General features: G+C 48.8%; 2 protein-coding genes across 6 annotated transcripts in view; both read left to right on the top strand.

Moving 5' to 3' along the window:
* selenbp1 (selenium binding protein 1) overlaps positions 1–1461 on the top strand; it is an 11622-nt gene extending 10161 nt beyond the window's left edge. For all 3 annotated transcript variants that reach the window (XM_080896064.1, XM_080896065.1, XM_080896066.1), the window contains one exon: positions 1–1461. This exon is cut by the window's left edge and continues 183 nt beyond it. The gene's annotated coding sequence lies outside the window, so the exon portion shown is untranslated.
* A 4185-nt stretch (positions 1462–5646) lies between these two features.
* The window catches only part of pi4kb (phosphatidylinositol 4-kinase, catalytic, beta), a 10143-nt gene continuing 789 nt past the window's right edge, over positions 5647–15000 (top strand). For 2 of the 3 annotated variants that reach the window (XM_080896061.1, XM_080896063.1), the window contains exons 1-12: positions 5647–5775; positions 7030–7648; positions 9363–9728; positions 10699–10743; positions 11795–12022; positions 12147–12374; positions 13690–13799; positions 13913–14017; positions 14105–14228; positions 14333–14598; positions 14673–14805; positions 14930–15000. The exon at positions 14930–15000 is cut by the window's right edge. In XM_080896061.1, coding sequence (XP_080752187.1) covers positions 7058–7648; positions 9363–9728; positions 10699–10743; positions 11795–12022; positions 12147–12374; positions 13690–13799; positions 13913–14017; positions 14105–14228; positions 14333–14598; positions 14673–14805; positions 14930–15000 — 2267 coding nt within the window. In that variant the 5' untranslated portion in view covers positions 5647–5775; positions 7030–7057. The remainder of the gene's footprint in view (positions 5776–7029; positions 7649–9362; positions 9729–10698; positions 10744–11794; positions 12023–12146; positions 12375–13689; positions 13800–13912; positions 14018–14104; positions 14229–14332; positions 14599–14672; positions 14806–14929) is intronic. The other variant, XM_080896062.1, reaches the window with a different exon arrangement.

The raw sequence follows: 15000 nt of genomic DNA on the forward strand, positions 1-15000 counted from the left end.
TCAGAGTCCAAACACATTTGAGAACAGCTCAGGCAGGAGTCTGATCTCCATGTAACTTCTGGTGTCACCATCACGCATTAGAATAACTTTGTTGTCCATCACATCGGCCGCAGGAAAAAAAACATAAGATAAGATAAGATAAGATAGAACTTTATTAATCCCTCGGGTGGGTTCCTCTGGGAAATTCGATTTCCAAAAAAGCACAGCACCGACAGAAGTTACAGAGTTATACACACACACATATATATAAATACAGAGACAATATAAATAAAATATACGAAGGGGATAAATAGAATAAATAGGAATAAAAATAAAAATACAAGTGAATTGCACATTTCAAGTATTGAGTCTATTGCACCGTTGACTATTTACAAAAGTATTGCACAAAAGGTATTGTACAGTGAGGTGAAGAGGCACTACAGCTTAGTTGTTCCCCCCTCCTTTGTCCTCCTGTTTCCCCTCCCTCTCCCCTCCAGAGAGGAGTTAAACAGTCTGATGGCGTGTGGGACAAAGGAGTTTTTAAGTCTGTTAGTTCTTGTCTTTGGGAGAAGCAACCTGTCACTGAACAGACTCTTCTGATTGTTTATGGCCGTGTGCAGAGGATGCCCAGCATTGTTCATAATGTCCATCAGTTTCTTTAATGTCCTTTTCTCTGCCACTGTCACCAGAGTGTCCAGCTTCATGCCGACCACAGAGCTAGCCCTCCTGATCAGTTTCTCCAGCCTGGATGAGTCCTTCTTTGGAGGAATTGAGCCTCAGCAGATGTGTCCATGTTTTGTTCATTATTCCAAAGCTTCCTCACTGAGTCTCCATCCAGCCTGGGAAGAGCAGGTTAAAGGGCCATTACGCTTTATTCCACACTGCCATGTGTTTCAGGTCAACTTTGAACTTCCAAATTCAGGTGAAGCGCCACCCTCACGTCCTCCCTGCAGGTACAGCGCTCTGCTCACGCTGTTGAAAGCCAGCAGGACGGAAAATGCAGAATGCTCCTTAAATCGTTCCGGCTCAGGGGAAACTCCCAGAGTTTTACAGACTTCATCTTCACAACATCCGCCTTTTCCCGCTCGCTCTATTCCTACCTCATGAATCAGATCAGTGATTCAATCAACTGATCGATCAAACAGTGTCAGTCGAGGTATGCGCACAAACACCAGCAGGGATAGCTCTGAGGTACCCCTGAGCAAGGTACCAATAAAGTATACATTATTATTATTATCATTATTATCATTATCGCGTGTTGAAGAAGAGCTGGATCACAGCAGCTTGTTTTTGTAATGCTCCTTTCAGCCACTAGAGGCTCCACTACCAGGTTAAACTCACCTGCTCTTCTCCTGTCTGAGAGAAAATTCAACTCAGTAAACAAAAATCAGATCAAAGGCTTTTCTTGTTGAATCAATGACGTCTGTAAAATGTTCTTTAATGTTCACACGCCAGCTGAAATTAAAACTTTATCACAAAGATGCTGCGGCTTGTTTTTCTGTCTCAGCTTTGCTTTGCTGTTTGCAGATTATCTGTCTGTCAATTGATCGTCTCATCTGAGCACCAGCAGCTGCTGTAAACTTTTAGTTTCTCCTCTCTGTGATAAACTGCTGATAAATATGAGAGCTGACACTCTGATCACCTGTGAGACGCCAGAACACTCGGTGAAATAGATTGATTGTACACCCTATGGCCAGTGGGGGGCGCTGGTAGGGCCAACTGGACCTCAGCACCACTGTAACCTTTAAGCACTCCTTTGCACGCACACACACACACACACACACAGCAGTGTACGGGTTTAACTTCACTGCAGTGAATGGCTGAGTGCAAAACGAGTTCACCTGAGAATCTTCAGGTGAGCCTGAGGAGCTGAGGACTGGAAGAAGAGACGGGGACTGCGAAACATCGAGGCTCACACCTTTTCATCTGAGCGGAGATGAAACAGCTTTGTGCTGCTGTGTGATGTTCATGAAAACATTTGAAGCTCTCTGAATAATAATTTAAATTTTTTTTTTTTTTTGCCTGTCCCGTTTGGCTCTTTTGCATCAGAATTATTGTCTAAAGGCAAAGAAAGATGCCCAACGGATTTACTTTACCAACTGGACCGTCCCAGCCTTGCCGTAATGGTCCATTTGATTCACCTTTTATTGTTTATTTTATTTTCACTTACTGAATACGGGACAGACTTGACTGGGGGAAAGAAGGGGAGAAAGAAAGAGGGAAAGAGAAACAGCTGAGAAGAGGGACGGGGCAGAAGGGCAAAAGACAAAAACCAACAGAATGAGCAGAGAAAAAAAAATGCATATATCAATCACCTGGATCACCTGCTGAGAAAGAAAAAAGAAAACAAGCAGAAGAGAACAAGAGTAATAGAATAAACAACATCACAATGATATATGGGAATATGACAGTAAATACTAAATATTAAACATTATTGTGCAGCACATAAGATCAACAGAACACAGTGTGCTTTGAGGTAGGAGCCAAAAAGGGTGTAGTTTGTGGGTGTGATCACCCGTGTGTACACCTGTGAGCATGGACGCGCTTGTTTTTAAAAGGTTCCTTCATGTAATGATCTGCTAGAGGGTGTGGGGGGGCCACAGCCCCATCCTCCAGGGCTTGAAGCAGGTATGGAGGAGATCAAAACTCCAGACATCCAGAGGCCCCCAGAACACAAGAGACCAAGGAAGACCAACAGAGGGGCAGCCGCGCCACTGTCCCAGAAAGAGCTGAGGAGAGTCCCAGATGAGGGCTCACTCAGCAGCCGCCAAGGAGTGAGCCGGTGTGTACCTGGACGCCCATCCCCGGACACAAAGAACCACCAACGCACCGATGTCTGAGGGAGTCCGCCACTGGCAGGGGAAGTGGTGGTGGGGGGAGATAGGCCTCCAAACCTTGGAGGGCCTGAGATGTCCCCAGAGAGGTGGCGCCTGACACCCAACCTGACATATAGACACAGACATACAGGCACACACAGATACAAACATCCATTCCCACCCTCATGCTCTCATGTGCACTTACTCCACACTCAACCAACGTGGAGACAGACATAAAGAGACGCTGTACACACGATCACACTCCCCAAGCGTACTCTACGAACCGGGTCTAGGTACCCCCGCCCCTGGAGGGGGGAACTGCACCCAGACCCAGGTGGTGTTTAAATTTTTTAACAGAGCGGAGGAGGCGGAGTCTTTGACGTCAGTTACATGTTGAAACAGGGGCGATTCTAGGATCAGAGCTGCCCAGCCAGGCAAGATAAACCCCGTCTCTGTCAGTCCCTGCATCCTTAAACGTTGTCCCGAGTTCTCTCTGAATGTCTCCTTGGTGCATTTAAACCCCTGTTCCTCCCTGTCCTCATCGTCTGTTGTCTTCGTCTCCATTATCAGTCATCATAATTTTACCATCTCTGTGCAAGTCTGCAAATTTCTTTATTAAATCATAAGATTCTTAAATTCATCAAGTCTCTCTGTGCCTGGGTCCTCGTCACAAAACATGACATCACTGTTTTGTACATTTGAACACAATTTAATCCCACATTTGTGAAAGAAAAGAAAAACACTTTTTTGAAAAGTCTGTAACAAAACCATCAAATCTGATAAAGGTTATTTAAATGCTGCTAAAGAAGAATGGATTGGAATAGAAAAATATATATGCTAACCTGAATTACTGGGAGAATAATGAATGATGCTCATAGTGAGTAAGAAGTAAACTGAGTGCATTTTTTGGACAGAGATTCACTTTTAAAGTGTGTGTGTAATATAATACAGACACATAAAAAACACTCCCAAAACAGAATAAATTATTACAAAATATTAATAAAAACTATAAAAATAGAGGCAACTTTGCCTGTGGTAGAATGAATAAAATGTATGAAAAAATCTTTACTGCAGATACTAATTTTACTAATTTAATAAGACTAATTTTGTGTTGTAAGAATTATGACTTTCATGCTTTCATAGTGGTGCTTGGGACAGCTTGACCTTTTATCAGGTGGTCCACACTGTAACAAGTGTGAGAAACACTGATAAGTGTGTGTGTGCTTTTGGAAAACATTTAAAGCTGCTGTACAGAATCTTTGAAACAAGCTTAAAACACTTTTAGAAACAGAGCATCTGCTTCTCTTTACAGCTCCTCGCTCCACCAGGGCTGTTTGGCTCTTTCTGATAGTGAGCACATGTGATGCACGTACTGCAGCAGTCATACAGACAACTGGACGGTCCAAACGTTGGCCGACCTGTTACTGGCTGAGGTTTTAGCAGAGCTGTGGCTGAACCACATAAAAATATATCATGAATTTCAATCTCCCCGATCAATGATAATGTTATGTTGGGATGTTGTTAAAGAGGCTCAAAGTGTTTCAGCCCAGTTTGTTTAGCAGATTCTGTTTAGCAGCTTTAATACAGGGAGGACACAACTTCCAGACTGTGAGTAAAATCAGGTTTTTTCTCTTTGTCAGTTTCACAGTTTCTGCCTGTCACTGCTCCCTGTCTGTTTGCTTACCTGGTTCTTCCTGACCTTGTACTTTCTCCTCACGTTCCCTCTTTGGACTGACAATTGAACACAAATAGATTCAATTAGATGAAAAATTACATTAATATGAAAAAAATACTTTTAAGATCACTAATGAAAAAGTCCTCTCTCAGTGTACTTTAAACCAAAAGGCAAATAACCAAACCACACGAACATCTAATAAAAGATATAAATATTGAAACACTGATCCAACATTATTCTTGATTGAGGGATCATTTGATTTTACACTTTTACCTGAATGTGGCTCTTTTTTTTGAAAAAAGACTTCCTTATATCCATTATGAACCTGGCTGTCTGCACGCACGCACGCACGCACACACACACACACACACACACACACACACACACACACACACACACACACACACACACACACACACACACACACACACAACAGGAGTTATAAGGTTAATGGGCATCCAGTCAGTTAGTATCCATTTCAAACAGGACAGTGGTAACAACAGCAGGCTACAGACAATTTTAAGTTTTAGGTTTTAAACAGGCTGTATACATTTCAATGGGAGCAACAGGACGGTCAAATGTTGCTGATTTTACTACAGAGCAGGACGGATTGTAGGGCAGCAAACATCGCCGAAAAACACATTTCCAACACTGCAGGTTACCTGGTGTAATGTTTTTCAGCTAAAAAGAAACATGTTCTGACTCCTACCAACTATATAAAGAGTAACTGAAGGTTAAATGCAGCTAATATGTCCTGTTTTAAGCCAGGCACTTACGCCTCCGCTCCGCTGCGTCTCAGCCACCATCGCTCTGGCAGCAACGGCGCTAGAGCCAGAGCAGGGGAGAGCTGGAACAAACCATTTTATCTATATTTTTGTTGTTAAAATGTAACGTCTCAAACAAGTACAGTACTGTATGCTTTTTATATTTTTAGTAGTGTGTCACACAAACAGCAAATATTGTCAAAAAAAAAAAAATCTTTGGGGGTGCTTTGATTCATTTTGGGGGTGCTTAAGCACCCCCAAAATGAATAAGCACCCCCAAAATGCTTAAGGTGCTTAAGCACCCCCAAAAATGGGCTAAAATCGGCCCTGTGTTGAAATGACCCTGCTGGGGGGATTTCTGTGATGGTTTGAGGCGCTGCAATGGCCGTTCACCGCCTCAGGGGGCGCTGCTCAGACACGGTGAGAGAACCGAGGAGCGCAGAGGAAGAAGAGAAGCAGCGGCTGAGACGATGGCCGGACTCTATCAATGGACCCGAGCTGGACTTAAAACATAATTTCACGCGCACTGAGCCATCACCAGGTAAGAAGAGCTTACCTGGGAACACCTGGACATGTTAGCACACCGGCTGGGCTCACCTGTCCCCGCACCGCTACTAATGTTAGCTTAGCACGGAGCTTTAAAAGGGGACTGCGCGCAGGCAGCAACAGTTGGCCTGCTAATGCTAAGCTAAGCTAGGCTAATAGGCTGCAGCTAATAGAGCCGCTCGGTCAGCTGACTAACGGCCTGGTGACGGTCAGCTGACTAGAGGACCAAAGCAAATATGGGGAACAGCGGCCTCAGAGCTAGAATAGGGTCACTGGGACAGCTGACGGTCAGCCATCAAATGGCCTGTTAGTTTAATGCCAGGCTAACAGCTGATTTCTGGTCCCGATGACCTCTGACCCCGGGAGGTCACGCCTGTACAGCTCAAGTGGTCTGAGGTGGGGCTACAAAGATAAACGTGTGGGTGTTTTGAAGGTGTCTCACCTGACTTGAAACCAGTTCAACGCACTCAGGTTGCCCCTATCAGGCCCCTGACGTCATCAGTCACAGGGGCGTGGTTATCAAACTGAGCGGACAGGGGTTGTCAAACTTACAACACACACACCTGTCCTGGTGACTCACTCCGCTTTTTTATTATTTCTTCTCTGTAAATCACCTGTTAATGATTGATCACGTGCAGACTTCGCCCCTCATGTGAATGCCTGGCCAGATTTATTGATGATGTGAGGAGCGCACCTCCCAGGGATCAGGGACACAAACCACACCCACCCCAGCATCACACCTGCTGTGTGACTGAGCTTGTTTTATAGAGGGCAGTCTCTCTGATCAATAACTGATTATTTGATATGGCTGAAGCTCAGAGACTTGCTCAGGTGCGCTCTCACCTGTAACTGTTTCAGACAGTCTCTCTCCTCGGCTGTGACGTGAGCGAGCTGCACGCTTCCTGTGGTCGGCGAGTGTAGACGTAGACAGAAAATAGTTCCTCCTGCTCAGAGGAAGGTTTGTTATGTCTTTGTTGAGCAGCAGAGCAGTGATTGATTGATCCTGATTGGGATCTGTTTTACTCTGACGCTGAAAAGCAAAGATCTGCAAATTAGCACTTCCTGTTTCGTAATGCATGATCGATCAGCAGATTGATCAGTTGATGATGTTGTCTGATGGTTGTGAACATGCCGTCATTCCTGTGACCGGTGCCTAGCTCGCCACACAACCCCCCCTCGCCGCTGACTCATTGACCAATCAGCTAAACTGACAACACACAGCCTGACCTTTGACCTCTCTGTCTTTCAGTGCCAGAGGGTGGAGCTAACTGGCAGCCATGATGGAGGATGCTGAGCTGGATCTTTCCCCCGCCCACTCGGATCAGAACAGCCCCTCGCCCTCCATCTCCTCCTCGCCCTCGCTGTCTCTTCCCTCCACGCCGTCCTCTTCCTGCGGCCCCCCACAGGCTACTACCCCTCCCCTGGGCGTGATCAACGAGGGAGTGGCTGAGCTCAGCCTGGTGATTGATGCCGAGGTAGCCCAGCGGGCGTGTCAGGAAGTGCTGCAGAAGGTGAAGCTGCGTCAGGTGGATTCCGACAGCACCTTATCACAGAGCGAGGAGGGACCAGATGCGCCGCCGTCCGACCCAGAGGGCCCGGCGCCAGGCTCAGTCAAGAGCGCGCGGCGGCGGCAGAGACACAACCCCTCCAAACAGTCGTGGCTGCTGCGCCTGTTCGAGTCCAAGCTGTTTGACGTCTCCATGGCGATCTCCTACCTGCACAACTCTAAGGAGCCTGGCGTGCAGGCCTACATCGGTAACCGCCTGTTCAGCTTCCCGCACGAGGAGGTCGACTTCTACCTGCCGCAGCTGCTCAACATGTACATCCACATGGACGAGGACGTCGGTGACGCCATCAAACCCTATGTGGTGGGTGTGGCCAGGCGTTACGGGGCGTTTGTTGGTGGATGGTAACGGTGTCGTTTGGTTTCTAAGCTTCTCTGAGCGTCTCCTACTGAGTCAGGTGACCACCAGGTGGGGTGTAGCGTTAACCAAATCTTGTCCTAAACTCAGAGCTGCCAGTGCTCCGAGTGCAGTGAGCATCGAAACTGCGGGACAGACTGAGTGCTGTACCTTAGATTACTGTACCTTAGATTACTGTACATTAGATTACTGTACCTTAGATTACCGTACTTTAGATTACCGTACATTTGATTACTGTACCCCTTGGGGCGATCGTGGCTCAAGAGTTGGGAGTTCGTCTTGTAATCGGAAGGTTGCCGGTTCGAGCCCCGGCTCGGACAGTCTCGGTCGTTGTGTCCTTGGGCAAGACACTTCACCCGTTGCCTACTGGTGGTGGTCAGAGGGCCCGGTGGCGCCAGTGTCCGGCAGCCTCGCCTCTGTCAGTGCGCCCCAGGGTGGCTGTGGCTACAATGTAGCTGCCATCACCAGTGTGTGAATGTGATGTGTGTGAATGTGTGGATGACTGGATATGTAAAGCGCTATATAAATACAGGCCATTTACCATTTACCATTTAGATTACCGTACATCAGATTACCGTACATTAGATTACCGTACATTAGATTACTGTACCTTAGATTACTGTACATTAGATTACCGTACATTAGATTACTGTACCTTAGATTACCGTACATTAGATTACTGTACATTAGATTACTGTACCTTAGATTACTGTACATTAGATTACCGTACATTAGATTACTGTACCTTAGATTACCGTACATTAGATTACTGTACCTTAGATTACTGTACATTAGATTACTGTACCTTAGATTACTGTACCTTAGATTACCGTACATTAGATTACTGTACATTAGATTACCGTACATTAGATTACTGTACATTAGATTACTGTACCTTAGATTACCGTACCTTTGATTACTGTACCTTAGATTACCGTACATTAGATTACCGTACATTAGATTACCGTACATTAGATTACTGTACCTTAGATTACCGTACATTTGATTACCGTACATTAGATTACTGTACCTTAGATTACCGTACTTTAGATTACCGTACATTTGATTACTGTACTTTAGATTACTGTACTTTAGATTACTGTACATTCGATTACCGTACCTTAGATTACCGTACCTTAGATTACCGTACCTTAGATTACTGTACATTAGGGTTACGTGAGATGACTTGTTTTCGTGTCAGTTCTGGTAGACCTGAGGCGCCCCACAGCATGGAGGCGTTCAGCCTCTGCGCCGATGGCCAGGTGACGCTCTGACTGTGGACCAGAACCTGAACGGCACCTGTACCTCACGTTACTGATCACTCACGTTATCAATGCTGTCGATAGATTCTGTATTCCTGCATGGAGGAAACCACGCAGCGTGTTCAGACCAAACATGGCATTTCACCCGTGGAAGGAGGCGGGACCATGTCCATGAAGGCAGGAAATTGTTAAAGTGCTACCCAATCGTTACAGCTGATCACCTGTAGTCAGAAACGGAGGTGGTGCCGAGTGCTGCCGTGTGATTCGCTCTAGGCAGACAGACCAGAAAAGTAAATCTTTAAATCTGAACTCCGAGGTGAAACTTGCCGTTTTGTCTGAACACGCAATCAGAGCAGGGGTTAAAGGTCGATCAGCTGACTGCTTCCTGTGTCCTGCAGGTGCATCGTTGCAGGCAGAGCATCTCCTTCAGCCTGCAGTGTGCCTGGTTGCTCGGCGCTTACTCGTCCGACATGCACATTTCCACGCAGCGCCACTCCCGGGGAACCAAGCTGAGGAAGCTCATCCTGTCCGACGAACTGAAGCCCGCCGGGCCACGGGTCCGCAGGGACCCCCTCGCCCTGACGCCGTTCTGTCCCGCGGCGCCGCCCACCGTCAGCCCCGGGCCCCTGGGAGGAGATCACAGCCTATCGCCCACAAAGAGGACGCATCAACGCTCCAAGTCGGACGCCACGGTCAGCATCAGCCTGAGCAGCAACCTGAAGAGGACGGCGAGCAATCCGAAGGTGGAAACCAGCCAAGACGAGGTAACAGCCCGCCCTTGGAGGGTGCAGTTAACCCACCAAGGGAGTTTTCCCAGAACACCCTGGCTGCCGATCACTCGCCGCAGCTGGTGGTTCTTTATCTATCAACCGGCTTTTACCGGGTTTTTGATCAGGTTTTGAAGTGAAACGAGTCAGGTGATCGTGCCCTGTGGGAGGTATCTGCAGGTCAGAGTTCATTTGTTCAAACAAATTTCAGCTCTTAACCTCCTATGACCCAAAGTCTCTCATGGCGTGCATTTTTAATCCCTCTTTGCTATTTGAGCTGATTGGGACCCGACAAATGTAGAAACAAAGAATGATCTTTTTACCCTCCGAGAGCAAAATGTAGCATTGTGGTCTAGACAACCCAAAATGTCCACAGATGTGGACCCAGGTCCTAGGAGGTTTCAACAAACAGGAAGCACTCCATCACTGGCCAATCAATGAGCAGATTAGAGACCGGGGCTCCATGTGGCCGAGGACCTGGAGCCAATTGATGTGAAACATCTGGAATCATCCAAACAAACAAACATCCGATCAGTTCAATTCAGCTTTATTTATATAAGAACAGAACCACAGACGCCTCGCAGTGCTTTGTGATGACAAGGATGATGAGGGAGGTTACTCCGTGGAAACATGGCAGCCTGCAGTGTGTCTGCACATGGTGAACATTCAGTTTAAGAGATGAGGTGACGCACCAGGGCGACTCAGGGTGCGGTCTGTTAGACACCAGTGGCGGTACGGATGCTGTCTCCGCCCACTTTTACTGTAACGGTGAGGCAGCCACAGGCGTTTAACACCAGCTGAGCTCAGGTTGTAGCTCGTGCGTGTAAAGTGATAAAGGCTCGTCACGGGCCCAGGCAGCGCCGATTTCTGAACGCATCAGGCCGCTGAAGGTTAAACCTCCAGGACAGGTGAGCTTAGAGCGAGCACACCTGTACATGACTCTGACCTCCCGTCCTCTGACCCTCAGGACTGCAGCTCCAGCTCCGACAGTCTGGAGTTCGATTCCCGTCCCGTAAGTTCAGCTGCTTCCTGTTCTGAGCTCCAGGTGCATTGTGGGAAATGAAGTGTGTGGGCTCCTATTCTGGTTCTGGTTCAGTCACAGACGTGTGCTCAAGCAATGACACGTGAGCGTCACGTCTGCGGACTCGGGCTGTACTCCAATCGGGATCTGATCGTCCTCGTGATTCCATCGTTTGTGTGTCAGGTTTGTCTCCACTCACTGCCAGTACTCGGATACACTGATACTTGGATACAGAAAAGGTTTGCTCACAGATGTGAACAGTCTGAGACTTTTGTGAAACTTTGATGTTAACGGAGAGACAGAACGTAAAAGCACGCATCCGTCCTCGGTGGAGAACGCCTTGGTCAGCTGGCTCATATCTCCGGAGGATTCTGGGCTCCTCTCTGCAGAAACTCTGTAGGAGCTTCAGCTCCCTCTACAGAGTTCCTGCAGGGCGGAGGTTGGCAGCTCGGACTCCGCGTGACCCTGATGTGCTTCTTTCTTAGCCCCTGCTTTGTTTTGGGACCTTTCTTCAGCCGTGCTCAGGTTTTCCCGTGTGTGGTCCCATCTGTCGGCTCAGATTTTCCCCCGCCGTGCCTGACGGTGGGGTCGGTCTTTACTGGGTCATGCTCTTTGGGTTTGGGTTTAGAAGCTTTCAGCTGCCTTCAGATCATTGACAGGCTCCTCCCACCGATGGTCTCGTGTCCCCTTCAGGCTGCGATCATGTGACCCACTGTGATCTGTGGGAGGCGGGCTGGTTATAAGGATCAGTTTGTAACTTTTGTGTTTTTCTGGGTTTTGTTGGTCAATTTTGTGTCTCCGTTAAAACAAAAGTGCCCTAAAAACGAGACTGTTCACTTCAGCGAGCAGACTGAACACTTGAGGCGGGGTCAGGTGATTGTGACCTCGGCCTTCATGTTTGAGCTCGCTCGCTTTATCTGAACCTGACACACAAACATCAAACCTTCACCTCTCTCTCTCTCGCTCTGAGTTGGTCTGCTGTGACAGGCAGAGCCGTAAGCCCCTCCCCCTCGCCCTCTGACTGTGTGTGTCTCGCCTGCAGCCGGTGCGCCTGGCCCCTCAGAGGGAGTTCATCAAGTCTCTGATGGGCATCGGGAAGCGTCTCGCCACGCTGCCCACCAAAGAGCAGAAGACGCAGCGTTTGATCTCCGAGCTGTCGCTGCTCAACCACAAGCTGCCGGCCCGCGTATGGCTGCCGACCTCCGCCTTCGACCACCACGTGGTGCGAGTGCCGCACACTCAGGCCGTGGTGCTCAACTCTAAAGACAAGGTGAGAGTTCACAGCGCCGCCCGCGGAAGGCTGACCGCCGGCGGCAGCCCAGGTGAAACGCCTGTCAGATAACGTCCTGTTACCCATGACCTCATCAGTCATGTGACCTATATCCTCCCCTCAGGCGCCGTACCTGATCTATGTGGAGGTTCTGGAGTGTGAGAACTTTGAGACGTCCAGCGTTCCCATTCGGATCCCAGAGAACCGGATCAGGAGCACGCGTTCTGTGGAGAACCTGCCAGACTGCGGCATGACGCCGGAACAGCGAGCCGGCAGCTTCTCGGTCGTTCCGAACTATGACAACGACGACGAGGCGTGGTCCGTGGACGACATCGGAGAGCTGCAGGTGGAGGTGAGCATGTGATGTCATAGCCCGGTAGTGAGGTGGTTCCAGAACATGCTGCGACGCAGACGGAGGTGAGGTCTGTGTGATGGCACCGTTACCTGTTATTTGACCTTTGACCTCAGACGCTGTCATGTCACAGCTTCATTAATGATCAGTGAAAAACACGAGTCAGAGCACGCTGCTGCACGCCACACACAACGGTAATAAAGATGGCCGTCACCTTTCTGGGGCGGCATGCGGAAGCTCTCGCCGTCGTCTTGTTCAGCCGCAGCTCTTTCTCTGACACTGTTAGGAATCTGGGTGTCTTATTTGACAGCCCATTTAAACTTGATAAACAAGTGTCTGCTGTCATCAGATCCAGTTTTTACCAACTTCGCCTTATTTCTAAGGCCAAACACTACATCCCGCACAATGACCTGGAAAAGCTCATCCATGCCTTTGTAACGTCAAGGCTAGATTATTGTAATTCACTTTATTTTGGTCTCCACTCTACCCTTCTACATAGATTACAGACAGTCCAGAATGCCGCTGCACGCATTCTAACTAAAACTAAGAAGTTTGCTCACATCACTCCCGTCCTTGCTGATCTGCACTGGTTGCCTGTGAAATTTCGTATTCAATTTAAAATTCTGTTGCTTACTTTTAAAATTACTAATAACACAGGACCAAGCTATCTTAAGGAACTCTTAAACTCATATGCTCCTGCGAGGGCTTTAAGATCTTCCTCACAGTCATTGTTGGTTCAGCCCAGATCTCGCTTGAAGTCTAGAGGTGATCGAGCGTTTGCTCTAGCTGCACCTGAGCTGTGGAACAATCTCCCGATCGGCATCCGGGCGTCTGACTCCATTCAATCTTTTAAATCACGGCTTAAAACATATCTGTTTGAACTTGCTTTTTCTACCAGTTAAATCCTGGCCTTGTTTGCAGTGAGTTATTCTATTAATTTTTCTGTTTGTCTTGCGTTGTCTATGTTCTCTATCACTGTGTTTGATGGTACAGCTTTACTTTGCTATAGCTATGTGCTATAGTTTACTCTTATTAGTGGTTTTTACCTGTGAACATAATTCCACACTTATATGACTCTGATGTTATAATGTTAATTGTTTTATTCTTTTATTCTTTTATGTAAAGCACTTTGGCATGCCCTTGGCTTTTAAATGTGCTCTATAAATAAAGATTGTTGTTGTTGTTGTTGTTGATCCCAGTACTCGAAGGTTAGCAGCTCAGTCTGCAGAGCAGTTTCCTCGTGGAGACACTGACCACTCCTCCTTCTGTCCCCCCCCCACCCACACACCCACTCTTCATGCTCCTCCCCCTGCAGCTCCCGGAGACTCACACCAACAGCTGTGATAACATCAGCCAGTTCTCGGTGGACAGCATCACCAGCCTGGAGAGCAAAGAGCCCGTGTTCATCGCCGCCGGAGACATCAGGTCAGAGTACACACGGTACTCACACGTACAGAAATATGTTTCCCTCAGTTTACCTGACTCAGACGCAGCGCACCGAGTTAGTACAGCTGCAGGAATGATGCTGTGTGTTTCAGGCGGCGTCTCTCAGAGCAGCTCGCCCAGGCCCCCACCACCTTCAAACGGGACCCTGAGGACCCGTCGGCGGTGGCGTTGAAGGAGCCGTGGGAGGAGAAAGTCAGGTGGGTGCGTCCTAAGGTTTACTGAGCGCGTGCAGTGTGCTCTGGAGATGGTGTTGGTGACGATGACTCCCCGTGCGTCTCCTACAGGAGGATCAGGGAGGGCTCTCCGTACGGACACCTGCCCACCTGGAGGCTCCTGTCTGTCATTGTAAAGTGTGGAGACGACCTGCGGCAGGAGCTGCTCGCTTTCCAGGTGCTGCGGCAGCTGCAGGTAACACCACCTCATCACACGACCTCACACCTGTCCCTCCACCCTTCTTCTTCTCATCATCTCCTCTCTGTGTCATGTGACGGCGCCGCGGACGGCGCGTGCAGTCGATCTGGGAGCAGGAGCGCGTGCCGCTGTGGATCAAGCCGTATAAGATCCTGGTGCTGTCGGCGGACAGCGGCATGATCGAGCCCGTGGTGAACGCCGTGTCACTGCACCAGGTGAAGAAGCAGAGTCAGCTGTCGCTGCTCGACTACTTCCTGCAGGAGCACGGCGCGCCCACCACCGAGGCCTTTCTCACGGCGCAGAGGAACTTCGTGCAGAGCTGCGCCGGCTACAGCCTCATCTGCTACCTGCTGCAGGTCAAAGACAGGTGAGTCTGTGACATCTTCGCGCCTGTGTACGCTGTCCAAGCGCCGCGCTAAATGTGCTCCTCCCTTCTCACAGGCACAACGGGAACATCCTGCTGGACGCCGAAGGCCACATCATCCACATCGACTTCGGCTTCATCCTGTCCAGCTCGCCCAGAAACCTCGGCTTTGAGACGTCCGCCTTCAAGCTAACCGCGGAGTTTGTGGACGTGAGTACAGCCAGGGGGCGGGGCTTCCTGTTAGAGGAGGAGGGCTGAGGGAGGCTTCAGTGGGAGGTTTGAGCCCTTGGTGTGATATGTCAGGTTGTTTTTAACCCCGAGCCTCGTCTGTCAGGTGATGGGCGGGCCTGATGGCGACATGTTTAACTACTACAAGATGCTGATGCTCCAGGGCCTGATCGCAGC

This window comes from Rhamphochromis sp. 'chilingali' (assembly GCF_963969265.1).
Source record: "Rhamphochromis sp. 'chilingali' genome assembly, chromosome: 11".
NCBI lineage: Eukaryota > Metazoa > Chordata > Actinopteri > Cichliformes > Cichlidae > Rhamphochromis > Rhamphochromis sp. 'chilingali'.